This window comes from Squalius cephalus (assembly GCF_949319135.1).
Source record: "Squalius cephalus genome assembly, chromosome: 13".
NCBI lineage: Eukaryota > Metazoa > Chordata > Actinopteri > Cypriniformes > Leuciscidae > Squalius > Squalius cephalus.
In genome coordinates this window covers 38,895,075-38,921,753 of record NC_137134.1, presented here as the reverse complement: position 1 = coordinate 38,921,753, position 26,679 = coordinate 38,895,075, and the positions used below count along the sequence as shown (strand labels likewise).

Genomic DNA, 26,679 nt, shown 5'->3' with positions numbered 1-26,679 from the left:
CTGCATAGCAATAACAGTGAAACTGAAAAAAAAAAAAAGAAAAAAAAAAAAAAAACGGTGAAACTGGCCAAAACACTATAGCAGCTGCATAGCAACACCCGTGAAACTGGCCAAAACACAATAGCAGCTGCATAGCAACACCCTTGAATCTGGCCAAAACACAATAGCAGCTGCATAGCAACACCCTTGAATCTGGCCAAAACACAATAGCAGCTGCATAGCAACACCCTTGAATCTGGCCAAAACACTATAGCAACTGCATAGCAACACCCATGAAACTGGCCAAAACACAATTGCAGCTGCGTAGCAACATCGATGAAACTGGCCAAAACACCAGTGCAATTGCATAGCAACATTAACAATGATTCAGAACATCAAAGCAACTGCACAGCAACATCCTTGAAGCTACCTGGAATGCCACTTCAAACACATAGCAACACCCTAACAACCACTCACAACATCGTTCAGGCACAACTCTCTTTTTTCATTCATGTACAAATCTCTCTCCTCGGCACATACCGATCACCAGTGCTGGGGAATGTTACTTTACTACCTTTACTACTTTGTGTTACTCACTAAAAAAGTAACTGATGGAGTTACTTAGTTTTTGTTTTTTTTAAGTAATGTGTTACATTACTTTTGCCTTACTTTTTGTCACCTGAGCTGGGCTTGTAAAGTCCCTTTCACAGCAGAAGTGAAGTGAATGATCTGGATCTTACTTTAGCAATAAAAGTACAAAAATGAAACACAAATGCAATTTTTATCTAAAGTCATAGATGCTAAAGTCATAGATAAAAGTGCTTTTTAACATATTGGAATGCAATTCAGATAACTGAAGGTCCGCGGAAAAGATATTGGATAATATAAACGAAGATTAAATACATAAAGAATATTTGTGTTTTTTAACATGTTTAATTATTGCAGGTTTGTGTAATATTCTGAGTTTGCATCTCACTGTTTTTAGTCATACTGAGGAATACAGAATGTGTGTTTGTGCCAGTGAGAAGAGCAAACGCTCACATTAGTCCAGAACTACAATACCCATCATGCACTTACCCTCAATAGAGGACAGGACAGCTGTCAGTCAATAAATGGGAGAACAGTTACTTGTGTTACTTATTTGAAAAAGTAAATCAGATATTTTGTTTTAAATGTAATAGTAATACGTTACTTCATTAGTTCCTTGAAAAAAGTAATCTGATTACATAACTTGCATTACTTGTAATGCGTTAACACTGCCGATCACATTCATATCTGAATCTGTCATTTGTCATTTTTTAATGCCACTCTAACCCAGAGACTGTAATAAAGACATTAAGAGACGGAGATGATTCTCTGTCAACAGCTTTACTGTGTCATAATGATCATAATTACATTACATCATTATTTTATAATATGACTCTGTCAGGCTGCTGTTATTCCTGTCACAAACATCCTAACATTCTTAAAGGTGCAGTGTGTGATTTTTAGCGGCATCTAGTGGTGAGGTTGTGAACTGCACCCAACAGGAGTTACGGTGGCCGACAGGAAGTGATGTCGTCGTCTGAGACAGCAGAGAGTAGACAGTTCAGCAATGAGGTTTCATTACAAAGATTAATTAAGAAATTATGTTTACTTAATTATTCAGTAAAACGATATGTTATTGCGAATGTTATTGTTCCTTGTTCATCATTGTGTCAGTGTTTTATTCGCTGACTTTAGCTCACTTCTTATCATGAAGAAAAACACAGTGACGAAACGCGTTTGTCCGCTCAGGGCCACCGTAGAATCATGTCGATGTAAGCGGACCCGCGGTGTGTGTAGAGAGAAATGCCTCATTCTAAGCTAATAAACACATAACGGTTCATTATGTAAGGTCTTTATACACCACTGAAAACATCGTTATGTATATGATATTGCATTTCTGTCCACAGATCCTCCTAAATATTACACACTGCACCTTTAAATCAAGATATATTTACAGGAGAAGCAAAATGACTGAAGATATTAAAGTCTCCCTGTAGTCAATATTTGTATCCCGTAAAACTCATCTTTGATCACCAAAGTTACATATTTAAAAGTTTTTTCCTTGAAAATAAAGATTCATGCCTTAAAATATCTTGAATGTAACTCGACACCCTTGCCTCATTTAGTATGCGCGGTTCTATGAATATGCAAATGAGCCCCGCCTCCCCTCACTCACTCAGCTCAGAGATCCACTGGTTGACGATCACAAGTTGATCTGATTGGTTACAAGGTAGTTTGTGACGTCAGAAACACCAGCGATTTCAAAGCGTGTTTTTGAGGCTGTCTTTGGTTCACTGCAGTTTTAAGGAGAGAACTTGTTGAACTGTTGCTTTCGGCAGAAACTCTTTCAGCTGTAGAAGATCTCATCTCTCCATACGTTCTGTCCATCTTTCTCTCCGCTGACTGTCATTATGCATCATTACCTCGACCCTCTCTCGTCCCATTACGTTGCCATGGCAAAGGTCCAGCCGCTGCCTGTTGCCATGGTGATAAATCACAGTGTACACTGGGTCGATAAGAGTTTTGCATATGCAAATCTCAGGCTGAGTGTGTTCAGGTCAATCTGACCTGTGAGCTCCAACTTCTCCAAGAACAGCTTATGAAGTTGTGGTTCTTCGGGAGTTTCTTGATGAGTTAACGTGCCCTATATAGCAGGACTAATCCCGAGCCTCATGCATTTATAATAGCGAGATATTTTTATCTTTTGGGACACATGTGATGTGGAAATGAAGTCCAGCGCATGTTTGATTTCAGGTGGTTTATTCACATTACTGCACAGATGAATAAACACATCAACATCAACAGGTAAACACTAGTAAACCACTGTAACACCAGTTTGGTAACACTGAAATCCAAAGTCTGTAACGCCTCGTTATCCTCAGGAAAATAAATAAATTCATAGCGATACTGTATTAATAATGCACAATTCTTTTTTCCACTGCTATATTGCACGCAAACAGACTTTTCCACATGTGTGGAAGTAGTTTTAAAATATAACATGTAACAGGGTTACAATTTTAGGTTACCCTTTATTTTAAGGTGTCATTGTTACAGTGTAATTATATATTTAAGTACTGAGTACTTATATTAATTAACTACATGTACTTACTATAGGGTTAGGGTAGGATTAGGTTGAGGGTTAATTGCATGTAATTATGCATAATTTACTGGTATTACTATGGTAAGTACATGTAACATATGTAACAAGGACACTGTAAAATAAAGTGTTACCCAATTTTACTAGTTCACGGTAACACTACTTCTTGAATTTCTTATTAATTTCTCAGTCATGTGAAAAGATTAATTTGGCTGAAACAAGCCTCCACATAATCCTCGTTTTGGTGGTTCCATATGTTGTGTTACGAGTGTTACATGATCGTGTGCATTTACAGATACGCCGTTGCTGTCCCATGACGTCACTCACTCCTAAGATTGGTGCGTTTGCCTGTCCGTCAAACCCAGGCGAGGAAGTCCCGCCTCCAGCCCAAGCCCCGCCCTTGGTACCGGGCTCCTGTGATTGGCTGAAAATATAAAAGTAGGTGGAGCCTCCTGAGAAGAGCACAGAACGTCGCCGCAGCAACCACGACAAGCGGTGACATCATGACGAAGCCCAGGATGATGAGGGCGGAGCAACTGTTGTCGTCCAGGAACTGGCAGAGAGGAGCCGAGGACGCCACCACCTGTAGGAGATCAGGACATCAGGACATCAGGACATCAGGACATCAGGAGATCAGGACATCAGGGCTGCACAATTCACTTTTGTACGAGTGAGTGGCACAGAAAGTGTGTGTGTGTGTATATGTAGCCGCGAGTGGCACAGAAAGTGTGTGTGTGTGTGTGTGTGTGTACGTACCCGCGAGTGACACAGAAAGTGTGTGTGTGTGTATACGTACCCGCGAGTAGCACAGAAAGTGTGTGTGTGTGTATACGTACCCGCGAGTGACACAGAAAGTGTGTGTGTGTGTATACGTACCCGCGAGTGGCACAGAAAGTGTGTGTGTGTATGTACCCGCGAGTGGCACAGAAAGTGTGTGTGTGTATGTACCCGCGAGTGGCACAGAAAGTGTGTGTGTGTGTATACGTACCCGCGAGTGGCACAGAAAGTGTGTGTGTGTGTGTACGTACCCGCGAGTGGCACAGAAAGTGTGTGTGTGTGTGTGTGTGTGTGTACGTACCCGTGAGTGGCACAGAAAGTGTGTGTGTGTGTGTGTGTATATGTACCCTTGAGTGGCACAGAAAGTGTGTGTGTGTGTGTGTGTGTACGTACCCGTGAGTGGCACAGAAAGTGTGTGTGTGTGTGTGTACGTACCCGTGAGTGGCACAGAAAGTGTGTGTGTGTGTGTGTGTACGTACCCGTGAGTGGCACAGAAAGTGTGTGTGTGTGTGTGTGTGTGTACGTACCTGTGAGTGGCACAGAAAGTGTGTGTGTGTGTGTGTGTACGTACCCGTGAGTGGCACAGAAAGTGTGTGTGTGTGTGTGTACGTACCCGCGAGTGGCACAGAAAGTGTGTGTGTGTGTACGTACCCGCGAGTGGCACAGAAAGTGTGTGTGTGTGTGTGTGTGTGTGTGTATATGTACCCTTGAGTGGCACAGAAAGTGTGTGTGTGTGTGTGTGTACGTACCCGTGAGTGGCACAGAAAGTGTGTGTGTGTGTACGTACCCGTGAGTGGCACAGAAAGTGTGTGTGTGTGTGTGTACGTACCCGTGAGTGGCACAGAAAGTGTGTGTGTGTGTGTGTGTGTGTGTGTACGTACCCTTGAGTGGCACAGAAAGTGTGTGTGTGTGTGTGTGTGTGTGTGTGTGTACGTACCCGTGAGTGGCACAGAAAGTGTGTGTGTGTGTGTGTGTACGTACCCGTGAGTGGCACAGAAAGTGTGTGTGTGTGTGTGTGTACGTACCCGTGAGTGGCACAGAAAGTGTGTGTGTGTGTGTGTGTGTACGTACCCTTGAGTGGCACAGAAAGTGTGTGTGTGTGTGTGTGTGTGTGTGTGTGTACGTACCCTTGAGTGGCACAGAAAGTGTGTGTGTGTGTGTGTGTACGTACCCTTGAGTGGCACAGAAAGTGTGTGTGTGTGTGTGTGTGTGTGTGTGTGTGTACGTACCCGTGAGTGGCACAGAAAGCCGGCGTACAGCAGCAGGCCGGCGGGCAGCAGGATCACACTGAACACCAGGACCATCAGCCCCACACACACCAGCAGCAGCAGAGCGTCCCACAGCAGCAGGACCAGCGTCCACAACACACACTCGCATCGGCCCCGCCGAGGCCCCCAGACCCCACCGTCACACTGAGCCACAGGAGGAGGAGCGAGCATCCGGACCCCGTCACACACGTCGAAGTCTTCATCACCGCCACCGTCATCTAACAGCACCGCCATACCACACATCCTCAACACACACACACACACACACACACACACACACACACACACACGTTAATGTTTATTTTTTTATATCTGTAGTTTTGTTCACACCAAGCACAGCCTCCCAGTCTCTCTCTTAAAGCCAACACTGAGTGATAAAACTGCAGTTCATCCACTGGCCACTAGAGGCTGCAGAAGAGGGTCATTACCCATAATCCCCCATGTTAATATGCCCAACTTTACAGCAGAAACACATGTTTACAGTCTGGGGCAGAAAGTGGTTTTGGTCTATAAAGCTGATGTTGCCCTTCATGACGACTGTGAGGGAGACGACTTATAACTCATCCGTTTAAATTATATTAAGCCTTAAAGTTCTGCATAATTAAGGGCGTGGCCACTTGAGTGACAGGTGGATTGCCGCTGATGTCACTACTAGCCGTTTGTCTGCTAGCGTTAGCGTCACGTCAGCTAATCCGCCTCGCCGCACATTTTCGTTTATCCGGGAGTGACGCTGCCAAGATGGCGACGGCCGGCTCCGCCCACTTTGGGCTTCAGAAACGCTCTTCAGAAACACTACGAGTGACGTCACGCACACTGCGAACATATTTATATACTGTCTATGGCTCACACCAAGGGTGATAACTATAACAAATATAGCCGCGAGCAGCAATTATCGGGGCTCAAGCGTTTTAAAGGGGTGGTTGATTATGATTTGACTTTTCTAACTTTAGTTAGTGTGTAATGTTGCTGTTTGATCATAAACAACATCTGCAAAGTTACAGCGCTCAAAGTTCAGAGCAAAGGGAGATATTTACTATTACAGAAATCGCTTTTTAAGGACTACAACAAACGGCTGGTAGAGACTACACCACATTCCTCCCGGGTTAGTGACATCACAAACCCTTAAATTATGACAGAATATGCTAATCAGTGACTAGAAGATAGTTAACTCCACATCAGCTTCATAAATTCATCAACTAACCATTCAGAAATGTCCTGTTGCTTCTACATGATGTCACTTCTTCTCGAGTCTCTCCATCATTGTCCGACTCCACCGGTTTGAACATAAAAGGCTAAAAGTTTTTGAAATGTTCAGTGCGTGTGTGTGTGTGTGTGTGTGAGGTAATCGGAGCTGCTAACACACAAGCTCTTGAAGCTCCGCCCCCTGTGCCGGGAGCAGCAGCTCATTTGCATTTAAAGGCACACACACAAAAACGGCGTGTTTTTGCTCACCCTCAAAAAGTAACAATTTTAACATGGCAAAAAATATATCTGTGGGGTATTTTGAGCTAAAGCTTCACACACACACACTCTGGGGACATCAGAGACTTATTTTACATCTTGTGTAAAGGGCATTATAGGACGCTTTTAAGGTCTTTAAGCACAAGTTTACTGACCTTGAGAGTCCCGAAAAATGTGCCACAAGGGTTTTATCGAGGTTGAGCCAAAAATCTAGGACTAGTTTGTGAAAGTTGTTTTTTGAAATAATCTCCAATATTTAGCGAACGATTTGATTGACAGTGGCGGTCCTAGAAGCAACGTTGTTCAGAATGAGGAGTTCTATGTTTCTAGTTTTGAATGTTGTGGGTGTGTGTCAAAAATTGCGTGGTATACACAATCCTTTAAGCACGTCAAAATCGTGAAGGCGAGTTATAGCCATTTTTCTTTTTTTTCATGTTGTGGCAAGTTGCAGCGTGCTTTTTCACACAACCCCAGACTTTTACAACGGTGCGTCGAGATTGGTGAAAAGTACACACTTACAACTATGCCGATACGACGATTTCAGAACGATTTTTTCCCACTGATGAACCATAAAAACATTGACAGCCAATCAGAATCCATCCTGCTTTAAAGAGCTCGAGCATCTAAAGCGACAGACGACAAAACTGCAGCGCGCTTATAGTAAACAGAACAATATCGCGGACACTTATGTAGTTATCGTTATAGTTATCATTCTTGATGTGAACGGGCCTTAAACTCTGACTAAACAGTGAAGTCCACACTAACTATAACGATAATAAGTTGGTGTTGAACCCTAAAGTCATTGTTCTTGGTGTGAACTGGCCCTGTCCTGTTTTTGTTGTCATGCTAATAAAACCAATCTGAAACGACCTAACAGTGGGTTTATTCACACTTCGCATAAATCCACTGTTCACACTACAAAACATAGTTTTCAAGTGATGAAATCGGATTTGTTTGTTTAATCAGAATCTAGTATCTAGTAGCTGGAGATGCTACTGATGTGAATGATATTACATTCCTGAATGATGGAAAAAAGGATCTGATTGTACATGTATACACATACATACACTTTCACATATATTAATGTTGTTATTTGCAGACTACAAACAGCTAAACACAATTGAGTCAGTCTCAGAAATATAAAAACATTTTTCTGCCCTTCTGAACAAAGACATAAAGGAACAAACACAATGTATTGAGATAACAACTATGACAATAAAGATGTAGAGATGAGCGACAACAGATCAATGTTTCTGACACAGATACTAAACACAAAATGAAACATATGATCAAAGTCATTAATGATATTAGGTTCATGGAAATTATGATATTTTAGAACTGAATGTTTTGTTTTTTATTAATGACACACAATGCAACATAACCCATACATCATTCAGAAAAGTTATTTCAAACCCTTTACTTGAGGGCGTTGCCTCACTATACAACATAAGTAGATTTGATTTAACTGATTTCACTATAGGCTACTGTATACTCTATATAGCACTATAAACATTATATTTCAATAAACAGAGTTCTTTGAGAATTTGTTAACGCTAACCAAAACCTAACGATGTCGTTTATACACATGCAACTGTGTATGTGATTGATTGATTGATTGATTATCTCCAGTCAGTCTGGACATTTCGCGAACAAAGACTTGGGAATCAGAGCACAACTGAATAAACACTTTTCGCGCGCTTTCTTTAAGCGTCTTTTTGGCGCGTTCCGAGTTAACGGCATTTCACGGAATCGGTTGAACTGACCGGAATGCGCCCGAGATGCTCATAATAAGTATTGAGACACGGTGTGCTTGAACACCCGAAAATCCTCTGGATCCGTGTCGTCGGAGCGAATATAACAACAGCTTGAGAAAAAAGAGCTGTAATAAAGACAAAACTCAGAGATTACAGGAATACAGGAAGAAGTTTCCAGCGTCTTACCTGATGTAGAGCTGAGGTGATTTTATCCCGTTATCCAGAGGATACAGACATCACACTGAGAGAGAGAGAGAGAGAGAGAGAGAGAGAGAGAGAGAGAGAGAGAGAGAGAGAGAGAGAGAGAGAGAGACGGGCAGAGGTCTGAGGACGCGGATGGATAAAAGGTTAAAAATTTTTAAATAAATTAGTTTCCTCCAAAATACCATAAAGTTACTGTTGACTAGAGTAAAACAATAACAAATTAATGTTATCTCATCAAACTCTTAGAAGCTTAAAAAACTAATATTAATTTGTTAAATTTACATATTTTATGACAGTGGTGACGTTAATATCAAGTTTTACTGTGGTAACTGTGGTAGTAAACCATGTTTACTGTGGTAAAAGTTTGTAAGAATGTCGAAATAATGTTTCTAATAACGTTTTGCTAATGTTTCCATTAAGTTATAAAAACATTGTTTCTGATTGTTCTCTGTTCAATTTATTCAGTTTTTAAAAAGTTTTTTTCTTGGTTATGGTAACTTTGCTTTTTAATGTTCATGAACTAGCCTAAATATTTTGTGCTAACATTTTGAGAACATTATTAAAGACCAGATAACTTTGAACGAATGTTATATTAATGTTACAGTGTTCATAACTTCGAGAGAATATTGACAGAATGTTCCCTGTTAGCTGAGATACTTGTCTGATAATAATCATCAATCATTCAGGACTTTAGGATTTAATAAGGGTTTATTTCAGAGGAAACAAAACAAACTCTGGAACACAACATGAGACGAAGACTCTCACAAGAACATAATTATCAGGGTGGAAACTCACGATTTTCTTTGAGTCGTGACTTACTAAGTTGGCTGTGTTGCAGCTAATTGCGTACAGTGGAAGGAAGCTAAGTGCTGATCACAAGACGTTTTTTATATTTAAGCACTTTGTGAAGAAGCTTGACCGAAAATTCACCACATTTAGCTGGTTTGTAGGCTAGCCTAGCCAGCAATCTAAAGGCTAATAACAAAAGCAAAAAGTGGGAAATGGGCAAAACAAATATGAATATGCAGAGCGGATGGGAAAAGACAAAATTAGGTGAGAAGTTATGTATAAAAAACACACATATGCTCATAGCGCCACCTGCTGGTCAACTGAAGCCATGGCGTCAAAATATAATGATGTAGAAATGCTGAAATGTTTGTGTGAGTATGAAAAAAAAAAAAAAATGCTCAAAACAAACACAACAGAAGTCAGAGGAAAGTCGTCACGATCACGTGTGTGTGTGTGTGTGTGTGTGTGTGTGTGTGTGTGTGTGTGTGTGTGTGTGTGTTTCTTGGCTTTATAACAAAAACAAGCTCTTGTTCTTCCTGTAATTTCCTTGTAAATGTGGGCCAGAAAGCGTCCCTGACGGTTCCCATGGCAAACACTGACCTTTTCATCTGAAAATCACTGTAACTACATCAGTGCAGTACATACATCCACTATCACTCTAAACCACTTACCGTGCGACATTTGGCTCGCTCGCTGGGGCTTTAAAGGAGGATGTGTTGTGAACAACGCTTCGTAAATAAAACAAAGCCTATTTTTACATATAATTATATATGCTTTTTGCAAATGCATATAATTACGCTGCTGTAGGATGTACACTACCAGTCAAACGTTTTGGATCGGTACGATTTTTAATGATTTTAAAAGTCTCTTCTGCTCACCAAGGCTGCATTTATTTGATTAAAAAAACAAAAACAAAAAACAGTAATATTGTGAAATATTTTTCTAATGTATATCATCTGTTCTCTATGTGAATATACAGTAAAGTGTAATTTATTCCTGTGATCAAAGCTGAATGTTCAGCATCATTACTCCAGTCTTCAGTGTCACATGATCCTTCAGAAATCACTCTAATAAGATGATCTGATGATCAAGAAACATTTATGATTATTATCAGTGTTGAAAACAGTTATTTACATTTTTATTTCAGGATTCTTTGATGAATAGAAAGTAAAAAAAAAAAACAGCATTTATCTGAAATAGAAGCTTTTGTAACATTAAACGCAACCGTTCAAAAGTTTGGGGTCAGTAAGAATTTTTATTACATTTTTTTGGGGAAAGAAATCAATACTTTTATTCATCAAGGATAAATGAAATTGATCAAAAGTGACAGTAAAGACATTTATAATGTTACAAAAGATTTTCATAATATTTAACAATATTACTGTTTTTTTCTTCTTGTATTTTTAATCAGATAAACGCAGTCTTGGTGAGCAGAAGAGACTTCTTATAAAAACATTAAAAAATCTCACCGATCCAAAACTTTTGAACGGCTGTGCATAAGAAGAAACATTCACACATGAGGTGATTTCACATTTTATTGTGATTAAACAAGTGACACACATGTGTTCCTGTAGGCTACATTACGTGTATATATGGATCTGGTCGTGTGTAAATATGTCAGAAATATAAAGTGGAGTGTGTGTGTGTGTGTGTGTGTTCACAGAGCTGGCTGAGGCTTCAGTGATTGTGCTAAAGTCTGGATTAGTGTCATGATCTCTAGGTGTAAAAGTGCTGTGAACAGAGCGAGAGTCGGGCGTCACCCGGCCTCGGGCGTGTGTGTGTCTGCATGCGCGTGTGTTTGTGTGTCGTCTGACAGCTCTGACGGGTAGATCTGCACTAGCGCCCCCTCCTGGCCGCTGTCTTTACTGCACGACTGGCAGCTGCAGTGCAGGATCCGCTCCACCAGCTTATCCACGCGCGGGGCTTCATCACTGTCGGCGCAGTCCAGGGTCACCTGCACACACACACACACACACACACACACACACACACACGGTCAGCGTGACCTGATCGGCGAGAGTCGGAGATCTGAGGCGACGTGAGGTCAAACTGTGACACAATCATAGACAGTGTATATAAATATGTTCGCAGTGTGTGTGACGTCACTCGTAGTGTTTCTGAAGAGCGTTTCTGAAGCCCAAAGTGGGCGGAGCCGGCCGTCGCCATCTTGGCAGCGTCACTCCCGGATAAACGAAAATGTGCGGCGAGGCAGATTAGCTGAGGTGACGTGATGCTAACGTTAGCAGACAAACGGCTAATAGTGACATCAGCGGCAATCCACCTGTCACTCAAGTGGCCACGCCCTTAATTATGCAGAACTTTAAGGCTTAATATAATTTAAACGGATGAGTTATAAGTCGTCTCCCTCACAGTCGTCATGAAGGGCAACATCTGCTTTATAGACCAAAACCACTTTCTGCCCCAGACTGTAAACATGTGTTTCTGCTGTAAAGTTGGGCATATTAACATGGGGGATTATGGGTAATGACCCTCTTCTGCAGCCTCTAGTGGCCAGTGGATGAACTGCAGTTTAATCACTCAGCGTTGAGAGAGAGAGAGAGAGAGAGAGAGAGCACAACGCTTGTGCTGATGCTCCTCATTTGGATAAAAGCCTCTGCTAAATGAATAAATGTAATGCAAATGAAGAGAACAACACGTCTCTTGTACACAGTTAAGTTTTTATGTTAATACATGGCTGACAAAGGAGTGTCAAAACGCACGGCTACTTTTGACTGTGTGCATCAGAAAAACAGGCTTTTTGCTTCAAGAATGATGTTGTTGTCAATAATTCTTTCCTTTAAATCTCATCTTTGATCACCAAAATGACATATTAAAAAGTTTTTTCCTTGAAAAAATGTCTTCATGCCTTAAAATATCTTGAATGTAACTCGACACCCTTGCCTCATTTAGTATGCGCGGTTCTATGAATATGCAAATGAGCCCCGCCTCCACTCACTCACTCAGCTCAGAGATCCACTGGTTGACGATCACACTTTGATCTGATTGGTTACAAGGTAGTTTGTGACGTCAGAAACACCAGCGATTTCAAAGCGTGTTTTTGAGACTGTCTTTGGTTCACTGCAGTTTTAAGGAGGAAATACTCAGCAATGCTGTCGACTTATGAACTTACACATGCTTTGTCTTAAAGCAGATTAAAAACACCACATAGACACATAAACAACATTAAAAGCTGGATTTACACCACAGCGGGACTTTAACTAGACTACGCTAAACACTGACAGACTACCCAGCGAACAGGGAACGTTCTTTCAATGTTATAAACAAACGTTCTTCCAGTAACATTAATAGAACGTTTGTTCAAAGTTATCTGGTGTGTAATAATGTTCTCAAAACATTAGCATAAAAACATTATTTATACAGTGTTCATGGAATGTGTTTTTAGTTAGACGTCGTCTAACGTTTTTTTAAATGTTACTTCTTGTTTCAGAACATTTTAAAGTAACGTTCACATAATGTTTGAAGAATTATACAATAGAACGTTCCCTTAACGTTCACATAATAATGGATATTTAGTCCATTCAGAAATAATGTTTTCATAACCAAACGTTCTTAGAAGATATTTTTATCGGCTAGAAACAAACAGTAAAACTCACTGTCAACCAACAAACTCTCATGGAAAAAGAAAGACCCTTTAAGTAGAGTGAAATCTGAAATTAAACATCAATGTTTGGCTATAAATGAGACTGACCCTGCATAGCTCTGGTTAGCACACTGTGTAACGTCAGGCTAACGCTAGTCTACTGTAAGTGAGCGTTCAGGGTCAGATCAGGTCCTGTCACATTACTGCAGGTCTTTGTCAACACAAGCCTCGGTCTGTTTTATTCACAGAACATGAACTTCTCTCTATCAAAACCAGATTGTATAAAAGAACATAATAAGTAGCAGAGAGCGGCCCCTTTGAGTCCGCGGCTAACGCTAACAGAGAACCAGAACATGATGTTAGCACGTAAATATAGCAAAAGCTTTTCAAGTCCAACATTCTTTGTGCGTCAGAACGTTCAGTTAATGTCAATACAGCGATTCTCAGATCTCCACGGGTGAGAACCAGGGCAAACAAAGACATTATTTTCATATGCTGACATCTCACACACACACACACACACACACACACACGCACGCACACACACACACACACACACACACGCACACACACGCACGCACACGCACGCACACACACACTGGTGGTCAAACATTCCCGTCGCCTGCCAGGCAAAGCTAAATAAACTCCAACACTAGAGGGCAGAACTAAAGCCCACTGCTAAATACTGTAAATACACAAACCCGACACACACACATACACACACTCAGTTAAAACACGCCGTGTTCTCTGCGCAAGACTGATGAGTGTGTTTGTTGTCTTTCAACACGCCTCATAAAGAGTTTCTCGCGAGTCCATCCATCATTACGCTGATGTTAAATAGGTATTTGTGGTTTTCTCGCAGCTCTTGTGTTACAGTCCGCCACACGCCACATTCATCACTCCAGCGGAACGAGCTAACAGTGCTAACAGAAGCTAACAGTGAAACTCGCGTGTTCTCCAGTGGACATGATGGATTCTGAGAATGCCAGAAACAAATTGAAGGACTTCTGTAGTGTTCATGCAGTTTCACTAGTGCAGCACAAGTAGGATCATATAGTCACAATATTTATGAAATTTGGGACAATTTGCAATAGTGAGAATTGCATTATAACTCAATCTAAATTGCGACTACATGATCATATGTGTACTGGAATAGGGAAAAATGCAGAAATGCAATAGTGACAATTTGGATTCAGTATTTCTACCATTTTCAATATGATTTTTTCGTTTGCACTACAATTATACTACAAATATGAAATCTGTCATTTCCACTATTACTACAAATATTAAATCTGTCGTTTTCACTATTACTACAAATATGAAATCTGTCGTTTTCACTATTACAACAAATATGAAATCTGTCATTTTCACTATTACTACAAATATGAAATCTGTCGTTTCCACTATTACTACAAATATGAAATTCCCTCCTTCACTATTACTACAAATATGAAATCTGTCGTTTTCACTATTACTACAAATATGAAATTCCCTCCTTCACTATTACTACAAATATGAAATCTGTCGTTTCCACTATTACTACAAATATGAAATCTGTCGTTTCCACTATTACTACAAATATGAAATTCCCTCCTTCACTATTACTACAAATATGAAATCTGTCATTTTCACTATTACTACAAATATGAAATTTGTCATTTTCACTATTACTACAAATATGAAATCTGTCGTTTCCACTATTACTACAAATATGAAATTCCCTCCTTCACTATTACTACAAATATGAAATCTGTCGTTTCCACTATTACTACAAATATGAAATCTGTCGTTTCCACTATTACTACAAATATGAAATTCCCTCCTTCACTATTACTACAAATATGAAATCTGTCATTTTCACTATTACTACAAATATGAAATTTGTCATTTTCACTATTACTACGAATATGAAATCTGTCGTTTCCACTATTACTACAAATATGAAATTCCCTCCTTCACTATTACTACAAATATGAAATCTGTCGTTTCCACTATTACAACAAATATGAAATTTGTCATTTTCACTATTACTACAAATATGAAATCTGTCGTTTCCACTATTACTACAAATATGAAATTCCCTCCTTCACTATTACTACAAATATGAAATTCTCTCCTTCACTAATACTACAAATATGAAATCTGTCGTTTCCACTATTACAACAAATATGAAATTTGTCATTTTCACTATTACTACAAATATGAAATTTGTCATTTTCACTATTACTACGAATATGAAATTCCCTCCTTCACTATTACTACAAATATGAAATCTGTCGTTTCCACTATTACTACAAATATGAAATTCCCTCCTTCACTATTACTACAAATATGAAATCTGTCGTTTCCACTATTACAACAAATATGAAATTTGTCATTTTCACTATTACTACAAATATGAAATTTGTCATTTTCACTATTACTACGAATATGAAATTCCCTCCTTCACTATTACTACAAATATGAAATCTGTCGTTTTCACTATTACAACAAATATGAAATTTGTCATTTTCACTATTACTACGAATATGAAATTCGCTCCTTCACTATTACTACAAATATGAAATCTGTCGTTTTCACTATTACAACAAATATGAAATTTGTCATTTTCACTATTACTACGATTATGAAATTCCCTCCTTCACTATTACTACAAATATGAAATCTGTCATTTTCACTATTACAACAAATATGAAATTTGTCATTTTCACTATTACAACAAATATGAAATTTGTCGTTTTCACTATTGCTACAAATATGAAATCTGTCGTTTCCACTATTACAACACATATGAAATTTGTCATTTTCACTATTACTACAAATATGAAATTCCCTCCTTCACTATTACTACAAATATGAAATTCCCTCCTTCACTATTACTACAAATATGAAATCTGTCATTTTCACTATTACTACAAATATTACATTTGTCATTTTCACTATTACTACAAATATGAAATCTGTCATTTTCACTATTACTACAAATATGAAATCTGTCGTTTTCACTATTACAACAAATATGAAATTTGTCATTTTCACTATTACTACGAATATGAAATTCCCTCCTTCACTATTACTACAAATATGAAATCTGTCGTTTTCACTATTACAACAAATATGAAATTTGTCATTTTCACTATTACTACGAATATGAAATTCCCTCCTTCACTATTACTACAAATATGAAATCTGTCATTTTCACTATTACAACAAATATGAAATTTGTCATTTTCACTATTACAACAAATATGAAATTTGTCGTTTTCACTATTGCTACAAATATGAAATCTGTCATTTCCACTATTACAACACATATGAAATTTGTCATTTTCACTATTACTACAAATATGAAATTCCCTCCTTCACTATTACTACAAATATGAAATCTGTCATTTCCACTATTACTACAAATATGAAATCTGTCATTTTCACTATTACTACAAATATTACATTTGTCATTTTCACTATTACTACAAATATGAAATCTGTCATTTTCACTATTACTACAAATATGAAATCTGTCATTTTCACTATTACTACAAATATGAAATTCCCTCCTTCACTATTACTACAAATATGAAATTTGTCATTTTCACTATTACAACAAATATGAAATCTGTCGTTTTCACTATTACTACAAATATGAAATTTGTCATTTTCACTATTACTACAAATATGAAATCTGTCGTTTTCACTATTACTACAAATATGAAATTCCCTCCTTCACTATTACTACAAATATGAAATCTGTCGTTTTCACTATTACTACAAATATGAAATCTGTCGTTTTCACTATTACAACAAATATGAAATTTGTCATTTTCACTATTACTACAAATATGAAATCTGTCGTTTTCACTATTACTACAAATATGAAATTCCCTCCTTCACTATTACTACAAATATGAAATTTGTCATTTTCACTATTACTACAAATATGAAATCTGTCGTTTCCACTATTACTACAAATATGAAATCTGTCGTTTTCACTATTACAACAAATATGAAATTTGTCATTTTCACTATTACTACAAATATGAAATTCCCTCCTTCACTATTACTACAAATATGAAATTCCCTCCTTCACTATTACTACAAATATTTCACTATTACTACAAATATGAAATCTGTCGTTTTCACTATTACTACAAATATTACATTTGTCGCTTCCACTATTACAACAAATATGAAATCTGTCGTTTTCACCATTACTACAAATATGAAATCTGTCGTTTTCACTATTACTACAAATATTACATTTGTCGTGTTCACTATTACTACAAATATGAAATCTGTCGTTTTCACTATTACTACAAATATTACATTTGTCGTTTCCACTATTACTACAAATATGAAATCTGTCGTTTTCACTATTACTACAAATATGAAATTCTCTCCTTCACTATTACTACAAATATGAAATCTGTCGTTTTCACTATTACTACAAATATGAAATTCCCTCCTTCACTATTACTACAAATATGAAATCTGTATTTTTCACTATTACTACAAATATGAAATTCCCTCCTTCACTATTACTACAAATATGAAATCTGTCGTTTTCACCATTACTACAAATATAAAATCTGTCGTTTTCACTATTACTACAAATATTACATTTGTTGTTTTCACTATTACTACAAATATAACATTTGTCGTTTCCACTATTGCAACAAATATGAAATCTGTCGTTTTTACCATTACTACAAATATGAAATCTGTCGTTTTCACTATTACTACAAATATTACATTTGTCGTGTTCACTATTACTACAAATACGAAATCTGTCGTTTTCACCATTACTACAAATATGAAATCTGTCGTTTTCACTATTACTACAAATATTACATTTGTCGTGTTCACTATTACTACAAATATGAAATCTGTCGTTTTCACCATTACTACAAATATAAAATCTGCCGTTTCCACTATTACAACAAATATGAAATCTGTCGTTTTCACCATTACTACAAATATAAAATCTGTCGTTTTCATTATTACTACAAATATGAAATCTGTCGTTTTCACTATTACAAAAAATATGAAATTTGTCATTTTCACTATTACTACAAATATGAAATTCTCTCCTTCACTAATACTACAAATATGAAATCTGTCGTTTTCACTATTACAACAAATATGAAATTTGTCATTTTCACTATTACTACAAATATGAAATTCTCTCCTTCACTATTACAACAAATATGAAATTCCCTCCTTAACTATTACTACAAATATGAAATCTGTCGTTTTCACTATTACTACAAATATGAAATTCCCTCCTTCACTATTACTACAAATATGAAATTCCCTCCTTCACTATTACTACAAATATTAAATCTGTCGTTTTCACTATTACTACAAATATTACATTTGTCGTTTCCACTATTACAACAAATATGAAATCTGTCGTTTTCACCATTACTACAAATATGAAATCTGTCGTTTTCACTATTACTACAAATATTACATTTGTCGTGTTCACTATTACTACAAATATGAAATCTGTCGTTTTCACTATTACTACAAATATTACATTTGTCGTTTCCACTATTACAACAAATATGAAATCTGTCGTTTTCACCATTACTACAAATATGAAATCTGTCGTTTTCACTATTACTACAAATATTACATTTGTCATTTTCACTATTACTATAAATATGAAATTCTCTCCTTCACTTATTACTACAAATATGAAATCTGTCGTTTCCACTATTACAACAAATATGAAATTCCCTCCTTAACTATTACTACAAATATGAAATCTGTCGTTTTCACTATTACTACAAATATTACATTTGTCGTTTCCACTATTACAACAAATATGAAATCTGTCGTTTTCACTATTACTACGAATATGAAATCTGTCGTTTTCACTATTACAACAAATATTACATTTGTCATTTTCACTATTACTATAAATATGAAATTCTCTCCTTCACTTATTACTACAAATATGAAATCTGTCGTTTCCACTATTACAACAAATATGAAATTCCCTCCTTAACTATTACAACAAATATGAAATCTGTCGTTTTCACTATTACTACAAATATGAAATCTGTCGTTTCCACTATTACTACAAATATTTCACTATTACTACAAATATGAAATTCCCTCCTTCACTATTACTACAAATATGAAATTCCCTCCTTCACTATTACTACAAATATGAAATCTGTCGTTTTCATTATTACTACAAATATGAAATCTGTCGTTTCCACTATTACTACAAATATTTCACTATTACTACAAATATGAAATTCCCTCCTTCACTATTACTACAAATATGAAATTCTCTCCTTCACTTATTACTACAAATATGAAATCTGTCGTTTCCACTATTACAACAAATATGAAATTCCCTCCTTAACTATTACTACAAATATGAAATCTGTCGTTTTCACTATTACTACAAATATGAAATCTGTCGTTTCCACTATTACTACAAATATTTCACTATTACTACAAATATGAAATTCCCTCCTTCACTATTACTACAAATATGAAATTCCCTCCTTCACTATTACTACAAATATGAAATCTGTCGTTTTCACTATTACTACAAATATGAAATTCCCTCCTTCACTATTACTACAAATATGAAATCTGTCGTTTTCACTATTACTACAAATATGAAATCTGTCGTTTCCACTATTACTACAAATATTTCACTATTACTACAAATATGAAATCTGTCGTTTCCACTATTACTACAAATATTTCACTATTACTACGAATATGAAATCTGTCGTTTTCACTATTACAACAAATATTACATTTGTCATTTTCACTATTACTATAAATATGAAATTCTCTCCTTCACTTATTACTACAAATATGAAATCTGTCGTTTCCACTATTACAACAAATATGAAATTCCCTCCTTAACTATTACTACAAATATGAAATCTGTCGTTTTCACTATTACTACAAATATGAAATCTGTCGTTTCCACTATTACTACAAATATTTCACTATTACTACAAATATGAAATTCCCTCCTTCACTATTACTACAAATATGAAATTCCCTCCTTAACTATTACTACAAATATGAAATCTGTCGTTTTCACTATTACTACAAATATGAAATCTGTCGTTTTCACTATTACTACAAATAGGAAATTCCCTCCTTCACTATTACTACAAATATGAAATCTGTCGTTTTCACTATTACTACAAATATGAAATCTGTCGTTTTCACTATTACTACAAATATGAAATCTGTCGTTTTCACTATTACTACAAATATGAAATCTGTCGTTTTCACTATTACTACAAATATGAAATTCCCTCCTTCACTATTACTACAAATATGAAATCTGTCGTTTCCACTATTACTACAAATATGAAATTCCCTCCTTCACTATTACTACAAATATGAAATTCCCTCCTTCACTATTACTACAAATATGAAATCTGTCGTTTTCACTATTACTACAAATATGAAATATGTCGTTTTCACTATTACTACAAATATGAAATATGTCGTTTTCACTATTACTACAAATATGAAATTCCCTCCTTCACTATTACTACAAATATGAAATCTGTCGTTTTCACTATTACTACAAATATGAAATCTGTCGTTTTCACTATTACTACAAATATGAAATTCCCTCCTTCACTATTACTACAAATATGAAATTCCCTCCTTCACTATTACTACAAATATGAAATCTGTCGTTTTCACTATTACTACAAATATGAAATTCCCTCCTTCACTATTACTACAAATATGAAATCTGTCGTTTCCTCTTCTGCGGCACAAATGTTTTCATTTACTCGCAGCACTTCTGCAGTTTTCACTATCGCAGTCCTATGATCTGTTGTGCACCAGTGCGGCTCATAAGAGTGTGTGTGGTTGTCAAACTCAGCGTGTAACGAGACACACTCACCACCTCCCACTGCGTCTGCGCCGGCATGCAGGAGTCACAGTGGACCAGAGACTCGGTGGATTGTGGGAATGTGTTGGGAACGCTGTAGCTGAAACACTGACCCAGACAGGCCCTGAAAAACACAACACAACACCAAACACAACAGATGATAATCTGCAGTCGTTGCCCTGCTCAAGTCTCGCAGTACTTCATAAGGCTAATGTTTATTTAGGTCAAACGAACACAGAGAAATGTTCAAGAATTCCCTAAACTGGACAAGATTAAGAGTGTGTGTGTGTGTGTGACCTGTTTTGTATGGATCGTGGTGTGCAGCCCATGTGTCCGACGATCTGCGTGATGTTCTTGGCTTCGCACCAGGCGCTCTTGTCGGGGAAGAGCGCGAGCCGGTTGATGTGAGCGTGTGGAGCCGCGCAGCAGAACTCGAGCAGCAAACACGCTAGCAGAACGCGCGGCCACATCACGATACCTGAAAACACATCACAGTAATGCTGCTAATCGTCTGAGATCAAGAGTGTTCAGAAGAATGTGCGTGCTGCTTCTATAAACTGCATTTATGAGATAAATAGTCTCCCAGCTAACAACAATAAGTGCTAAGAACGTTTTGCTAACATCATCATGAAGTTATGAAAAGGTTCTCTGACATCCAGGTTATGTTTTTTACTTTAACGTTAAAGGAACATTCCATTGTATCATTCTTTAAACATTATGGGAATGTTACTTTTGAATGTTCTGAAACAAGTAGTAACATTAAACCCTCTGCGCTTCGAAAAACTTTACGTTTTTTATTTTATTTTATTTTTTACTTCATCGGAATGGTATTAAACTTGGTAAAGGTTTTGTTGCTGTGTGAAGACACACAAACACACATGGACATGATTCGAACAGGTTAATTAAAATATAGTACATTCATTTAGTATTTACATAGTACAATTTTTTGTTGTTGTCATTTTTGACCGACACACGAAGAGCACCAGAGGGTTAAAAATGTTATACTAACTTTATAACGTTCCCTGTTCGCTGGATCGGTAGTTTCTGTCTCTGCTGAATGTTCTGGACTTTCTCTGGCCGGTTTCGCACCGATGGAGAGCAATCAAGCCAGAAACTGGCGCACAATCACAGAACAATGTAGTTCACTCGGTCCAGAACACCAGAGAGAGAGAGAGAGAGAGAGAGAGAGAGAGTGTGTGTGTGTGTGTGTGTGTGTGTGAGAGAGAGAGAGAGAGAGAGAGAGAAAGAGAGCGAGAGACACACCAGAGAGAGAGAGAAAGAGAGAGAGACACACACAGAGTGACAGAGAGAGAGACACACAGAGAAAGATAGAGAGAGAGTGTGTGTATGAGAGAGAGAGAGAGTGTGTGAGAGAGAGAGAGAGAAAGAGAGCGAGAGACACAGAGAGAGAGAGTGTGTGTGAGAGAGAGAAAGAGAGCGAGAGACACACAGAGAGAGAGAGCGAGAGACACAGAGAGAGAGAGAGAGAGAGTGTGTGTGAGAGAGAGAGAAAGAGAGCGAGAGACACACAGAGAGAGAGAGAGTGTGTGTGAGAGAGAAAGAGAGCGAGAGACACACACAGAGAGAGAGAGAGCGAGAGACAGAGAGAGAGAGAGCGAGAGACAGAGACACACACACAGAGAGAGAGAGAGAGCGAGAGACAGAGAGAGAGAGAGACACAGAGAGAGAGAGCGCAAGAGAGACAGAGAGAGAGGAGAGCGAGAGACAGAGAGAAAGAGCAAGACAGAGAGAGAGAGCTAGAGACAGAGAGAGAGTGAGACAGAGAGAGAGAGTGAGACAGAGAGAGAGAGTGAGAGTGTGTGAGAGAGAGCGAGAGACAGAGAGAGAGAGAGAGAGTGAGAGTGTGTGTGTGAGAGTGTGTGTGTGAGAGAGAGAGACAGTCTGATACCACCTGACTCTAATAAAGTCTTAAATGCCTCCTCTGTTTTATGCCAAACGAACAGACGCAGTAAAAACAGCACGTCCTCAAGAAACCAAATTCCCCGTTTACATAAATAACATTCCCAACGAATCCGAGATTTCCAAGAGAAGCAGGAAGAGCGAGACGCAGATATTCAGAGATTTCCTTTAGTTATAGTCATAGTTATTCTCAAGTTGAGCTTGCAGAAGTTGAAGAGCGAGTGTAACTCACGGTTTCTGAGCGTCTGTGTGTGTGAAGGATCTCAGATGATGATCAACCGACGAATCCCCTGTTATGACCTGCTGGAGTTAAACAATTACATCACCAACACACACACACACACACACTCACACACACACACACACACACACCGTCAGAAGAAACACAACGTATGTCCGCCTGCTCTCAAACACACAGAGAGTGGAGCCGTACGCTTCAGTCGCTGCCCAGCACCAGTGTGTGTGTGTGTAAGTGTTTGGGGGCGGGTCAGACACGAGGTGTGTGTGTGTGTGTAAGTGTTTGGGGGCGGGTCAGACACGAGGTGTGTGTGTGTGTGTGTGTTTGGAGGCGGGTCAGACATGAAGTGTGTGTGTGTGTGAGAGTGTGTGTGTGTGTGTGTTTTTGAGAGAGAGAGTGAGTGAGAGTGTGTGTGTGTGTGTTTGGGGGTGGGTCAGAAATGAGGTGTGTGTGTGTGAGAGAGAGAGAGAGTGAGAGTGTGTGGTGTGTGTTTGGGGGCGGGTCAGAAATGAGGTGTGTGTGTGTGTGTGTGAGAGTGTGTGTGAGTTTGTGTGTGTTTGAGTGTGAGTGTGTGTGAGAAAGTGAGTGTGTGACAGTGTGTGTGTGTGTGTGTGTGAGTGAGTGTGTGACTGTGTGTGTGTGTGTGTGTGTGTGTGTGTGTGTGAGTGAGTATGTGTGAGTTTGCGTGTGTGTCTGAGTGTGTGTGTGTGTGTGTGTGTGAGAGAGTGAGTGTGTGACAGTGTGTGTGTGTGTGTGTGTGAGTGAGTGTGTGACAGTGTGTGTGTGTGTGTGTGTGTGTGTGTGTGATTGAGTATGTGTGAGTTTGCGTGTGTGTCTGAGTGTGTGTGTAGGTCAGAATCTCCAGATCTTGTGTGTGTGTGTGAGAGAGAGTGTGTGTGTGTGTGTGTAGACATCAGCACAGACTCCATCTCTCAGTGTGTGATCCGTGTCTCCGGGTTTTAAAGGGATTTCAGAGGAAAACCAGCATCTGATTCCTCACTTTATCAGGACAATCACTGAATCACTAGTGGAATCATGACTTACAACATGTTGATTCAAACCCGCATGACTTCCTTCCTCGGAAAACGAGATGTTTGGTTGAACATTCAAAATGTAAATAATGTTCAGCCAGGAGACATAGTCCCTCCAGCGTGTCCTGGGTCTTCCCCGGGGTCTGCTCCCAGTGGGACGCGTCCGGAACACTCCCCGGGAAAGGTTAGATCCGGAGCAGAAGCCCGATCCTCCTCAGCTGGCCCTCTCGATGTGGAGGAGCAGCGGCTCTACTCTGAGCTCCTCCCGAGTGTCCGAGCTCCTCACCCTATCTCTAAGGGATCGCCCAGCCACCCTGCGGAGAAAGCTCATTTCGGCCGCCTGTATCCGGGATCTTTTCCTTTCGGTCATGATGAGAGTAGGAACGTAGATTGACCAGTAAATCTAGACCGGCACATCGACAGCATTACTGCAGAAGCTGCACCGATCCGTCTGTCAATCTCCCGTTCCATCCTTCCCCCACTCGTGAACAAGACCCCGGGATACTTGAACTCCTCCACTTGAGGCAGGAACTCTCCACCAACCTGAAGTGGGCAAGCCACCCTTTTCCGACTGAGGACCATGGCCTTGGATTTAGAGGTGCTGATTCTCGGCTGCAAACCGTCCCAGTGCATGCTGGAGGTCCTGGTCTGATGGGGCCAACACGACAACATCATCCGCAAAGAGCAGAGACGAAATCGTGTGGTCCCCTAACCGGACCCCCTCCGGCCCCTGGCTGCGCCTAGAAATTCTGTCCATAAAAATTATGAACAGAACCGGCGACAAAGGGCAGCCCTGCCGGAGTCCAACGTACACCGGGAACAAGTCTGACTTACTGCCGCAATGCTAACCAAGCTCCTGCTCCGGTCGTACAGGGACCGGACAGCCCTTAGCAAAGGACCCCGGACCCCATACTCCCGGAGCACCCTCCACTGGACGCCGCGAGGGACACAGTCGAATGCCTTCTCTAAATCCACAAAGCACATGTGGACTGGTTAGAGAAACTCCCATGAACCCTCCAGCACCTGTAGAGGGTATAGAGCTGGTCCAGTGTTCCACGACCGGGATGGAAACCGCACTGTTCCTCCTGAATCCGAGGTTCTACTATCGGCCGAGTTCTCCTCTCCAGAACCCTGGCATAGACTTTCCCGGGGAGGCTGAGGAGTGTCAAGTCAAGTCACCTTTATTATACAGCGCTTTTTACAATACAGAGTGTTTCAAAGCAGCTTTACAGAGATAACAGGAAGTTTCCAGAAGAAAATAGTGTCACAGTCCAGCTTAAAGTAAGCTCAGTGATGTTTCATTTTTATTTTAAAGAAAGGTATTACTTTAGTTCAGGGATGGGCAACTTCTGCCCTGGAGGGCCACTGTCCTACAGAGTTTAGCTCCAACCCTGAAAAAATCACCTGCCTGTAATTTTCTAGTAATCCTGAGGACCTTGATTAGCTTGTTCAGGTGTGTTTGATTAGGGTTGAAGCTAAACTCTGTAGGACAGTGGCCCTCCAGGGCCGAAGTTGCCCATCCCTGCTTTAGTTAATATATATATATATATAGCCGCTCTGGTGTAAACCCAGCTCAGTTCAGTGCTTGTATAATAGTGTCAATGCAGGCAGATCAATATTATTGTTGAATATTAAATTAAATGTTAAATTTAATGTCCCCAACTAAGCAAGCCAAGCCAATGGCAACAAAGGTGGAAAAAGGCGACAGTGACGGGAACCAAAACCCCTTCAGTGGCAGAATGGAGAAAAAAACCTTGGGAGAACCCAGACTCCGTCGCTCAGTTCTGCTCTGGCCAACGATTGAACAGAGTGTGTGAGTGTAGCTGGAACACACCCTCCGGTCCGCTTTCTTAAAAAGAGGAACCACCATCCCGCTCCAGAGGCACTGTCCCGACGCCACGCGATGCTGCAGAGGTGTATCAGCCCCACAACATCCAGAGACTCGAGGCACTCAGGGCGGATCTCATCCACGGATCTCATCCACCCCCAGTGCCTTGCCTACCTCGGAGACTTCAGCCCGGGTGATGGACGAGTCCACCTCTGAGCCCTCGGCCTCTGCTTCCTCAATGGAAGACGCATCGGTGGGCTTGAGGAGATCCTCGCAGTATTCCTTCCACTGTCCGACGGCATCCCCAGTTGAGGTCAACAGCTGCTCCACTGTAGACAGCGTTGGTAGGGCACTGCTTCCCTCTCCTGAGGCGCCGGACGGTTTGCCAGAATCTCTTCGAGGCCAGCCGATAGCCCTCACCGAACTCCTCCCAGGCCCGATCTTCTGCCTCCACAAGCACCCGGGCCGCAGTCCGCTTGGCCTGTCCTCCTGACTCAGGAGTCCCACAAGCCAGCCAGGCCCGATAGGACTCGATAGGATCCCTTACTTCCGGTGTCCGGGTTCGGGGATTGCCGCCTCGACGGGCACCGGAGACCTTACGGCCACAGCTCCGAGCGGCCACGCCGACAGTGGAGGTGGAGAACATGGTCCACTCGGACTCCATATCTCCAGACTCCCTCGGGATCCGGTCGAAGCTCCGCCGGAGGTGGGAGTTGAAGATCTCTCTGACAGTGGACTCGGCCAAACGTTCCCAGCAGACGTTCGGATCTCCCCCGCCATCGGCTCCAGCTCCCCCACCAGGCTGTGATCAGCT

At 39.7% G+C, this 26,679-nt stretch overlaps 2 protein-coding genes across 3 annotated transcripts; both read right to left on the bottom strand.

Annotated features, from left to right (window-relative positions):
- Window positions 1-2,752: 2,752 nt before the first annotated feature.
- On the bottom strand, window positions 2,753-8,607 carry tmem88bl (transmembrane protein 88b-like). The gene is made up of 3 exons (XM_079891350.1): window positions 8,550-8,607; window positions 5,110-5,392; window positions 2,753-3,686 (listed from the first exon to the last, which is right to left on the bottom strand). The coding sequence occupies exons 2-3, from the start codon at window positions 5,389-5,391 to the stop codon at window positions 3,459-3,461; spliced, it is 510 nt and encodes a 169-aa protein (XP_079747476.1). The 5' UTR covers window position 5,392; window positions 8,550-8,607; the 3' UTR covers window positions 2,753-3,458.
- A 2,446-nt stretch (window positions 8,608-11,053) lies between these two features.
- nbl1 (NBL1, DAN family BMP antagonist) lies at window positions 11,054-23,335 on the bottom strand. Of its 2 annotated transcripts, none has more exons than XM_079890961.1 (4): window positions 23,001-23,335; window positions 21,146-21,326; window positions 20,861-20,972; window positions 11,054-11,310 (listed from the first exon to the last, which is right to left on the bottom strand). In XM_079890961.1, exons 2-4 carry the CDS (start codon window positions 21,316-21,318, stop codon window positions 11,113-11,115), a joined length of 483 nt encoding a protein of 160 aa, XP_079747087.1. In that variant the 5' UTR covers window positions 21,319-21,326; window positions 23,001-23,335; the 3' UTR covers window positions 11,054-11,112. The 2 variants fall into 2 exon arrangements, with proteins under 2 accessions (XP_079747087.1, XP_079747088.1); XM_079890962.1 differs by having other exon boundaries at window positions 21,858-23,023.
- Window positions 23,336-26,679: the final 3,344 nt, after the last annotated feature.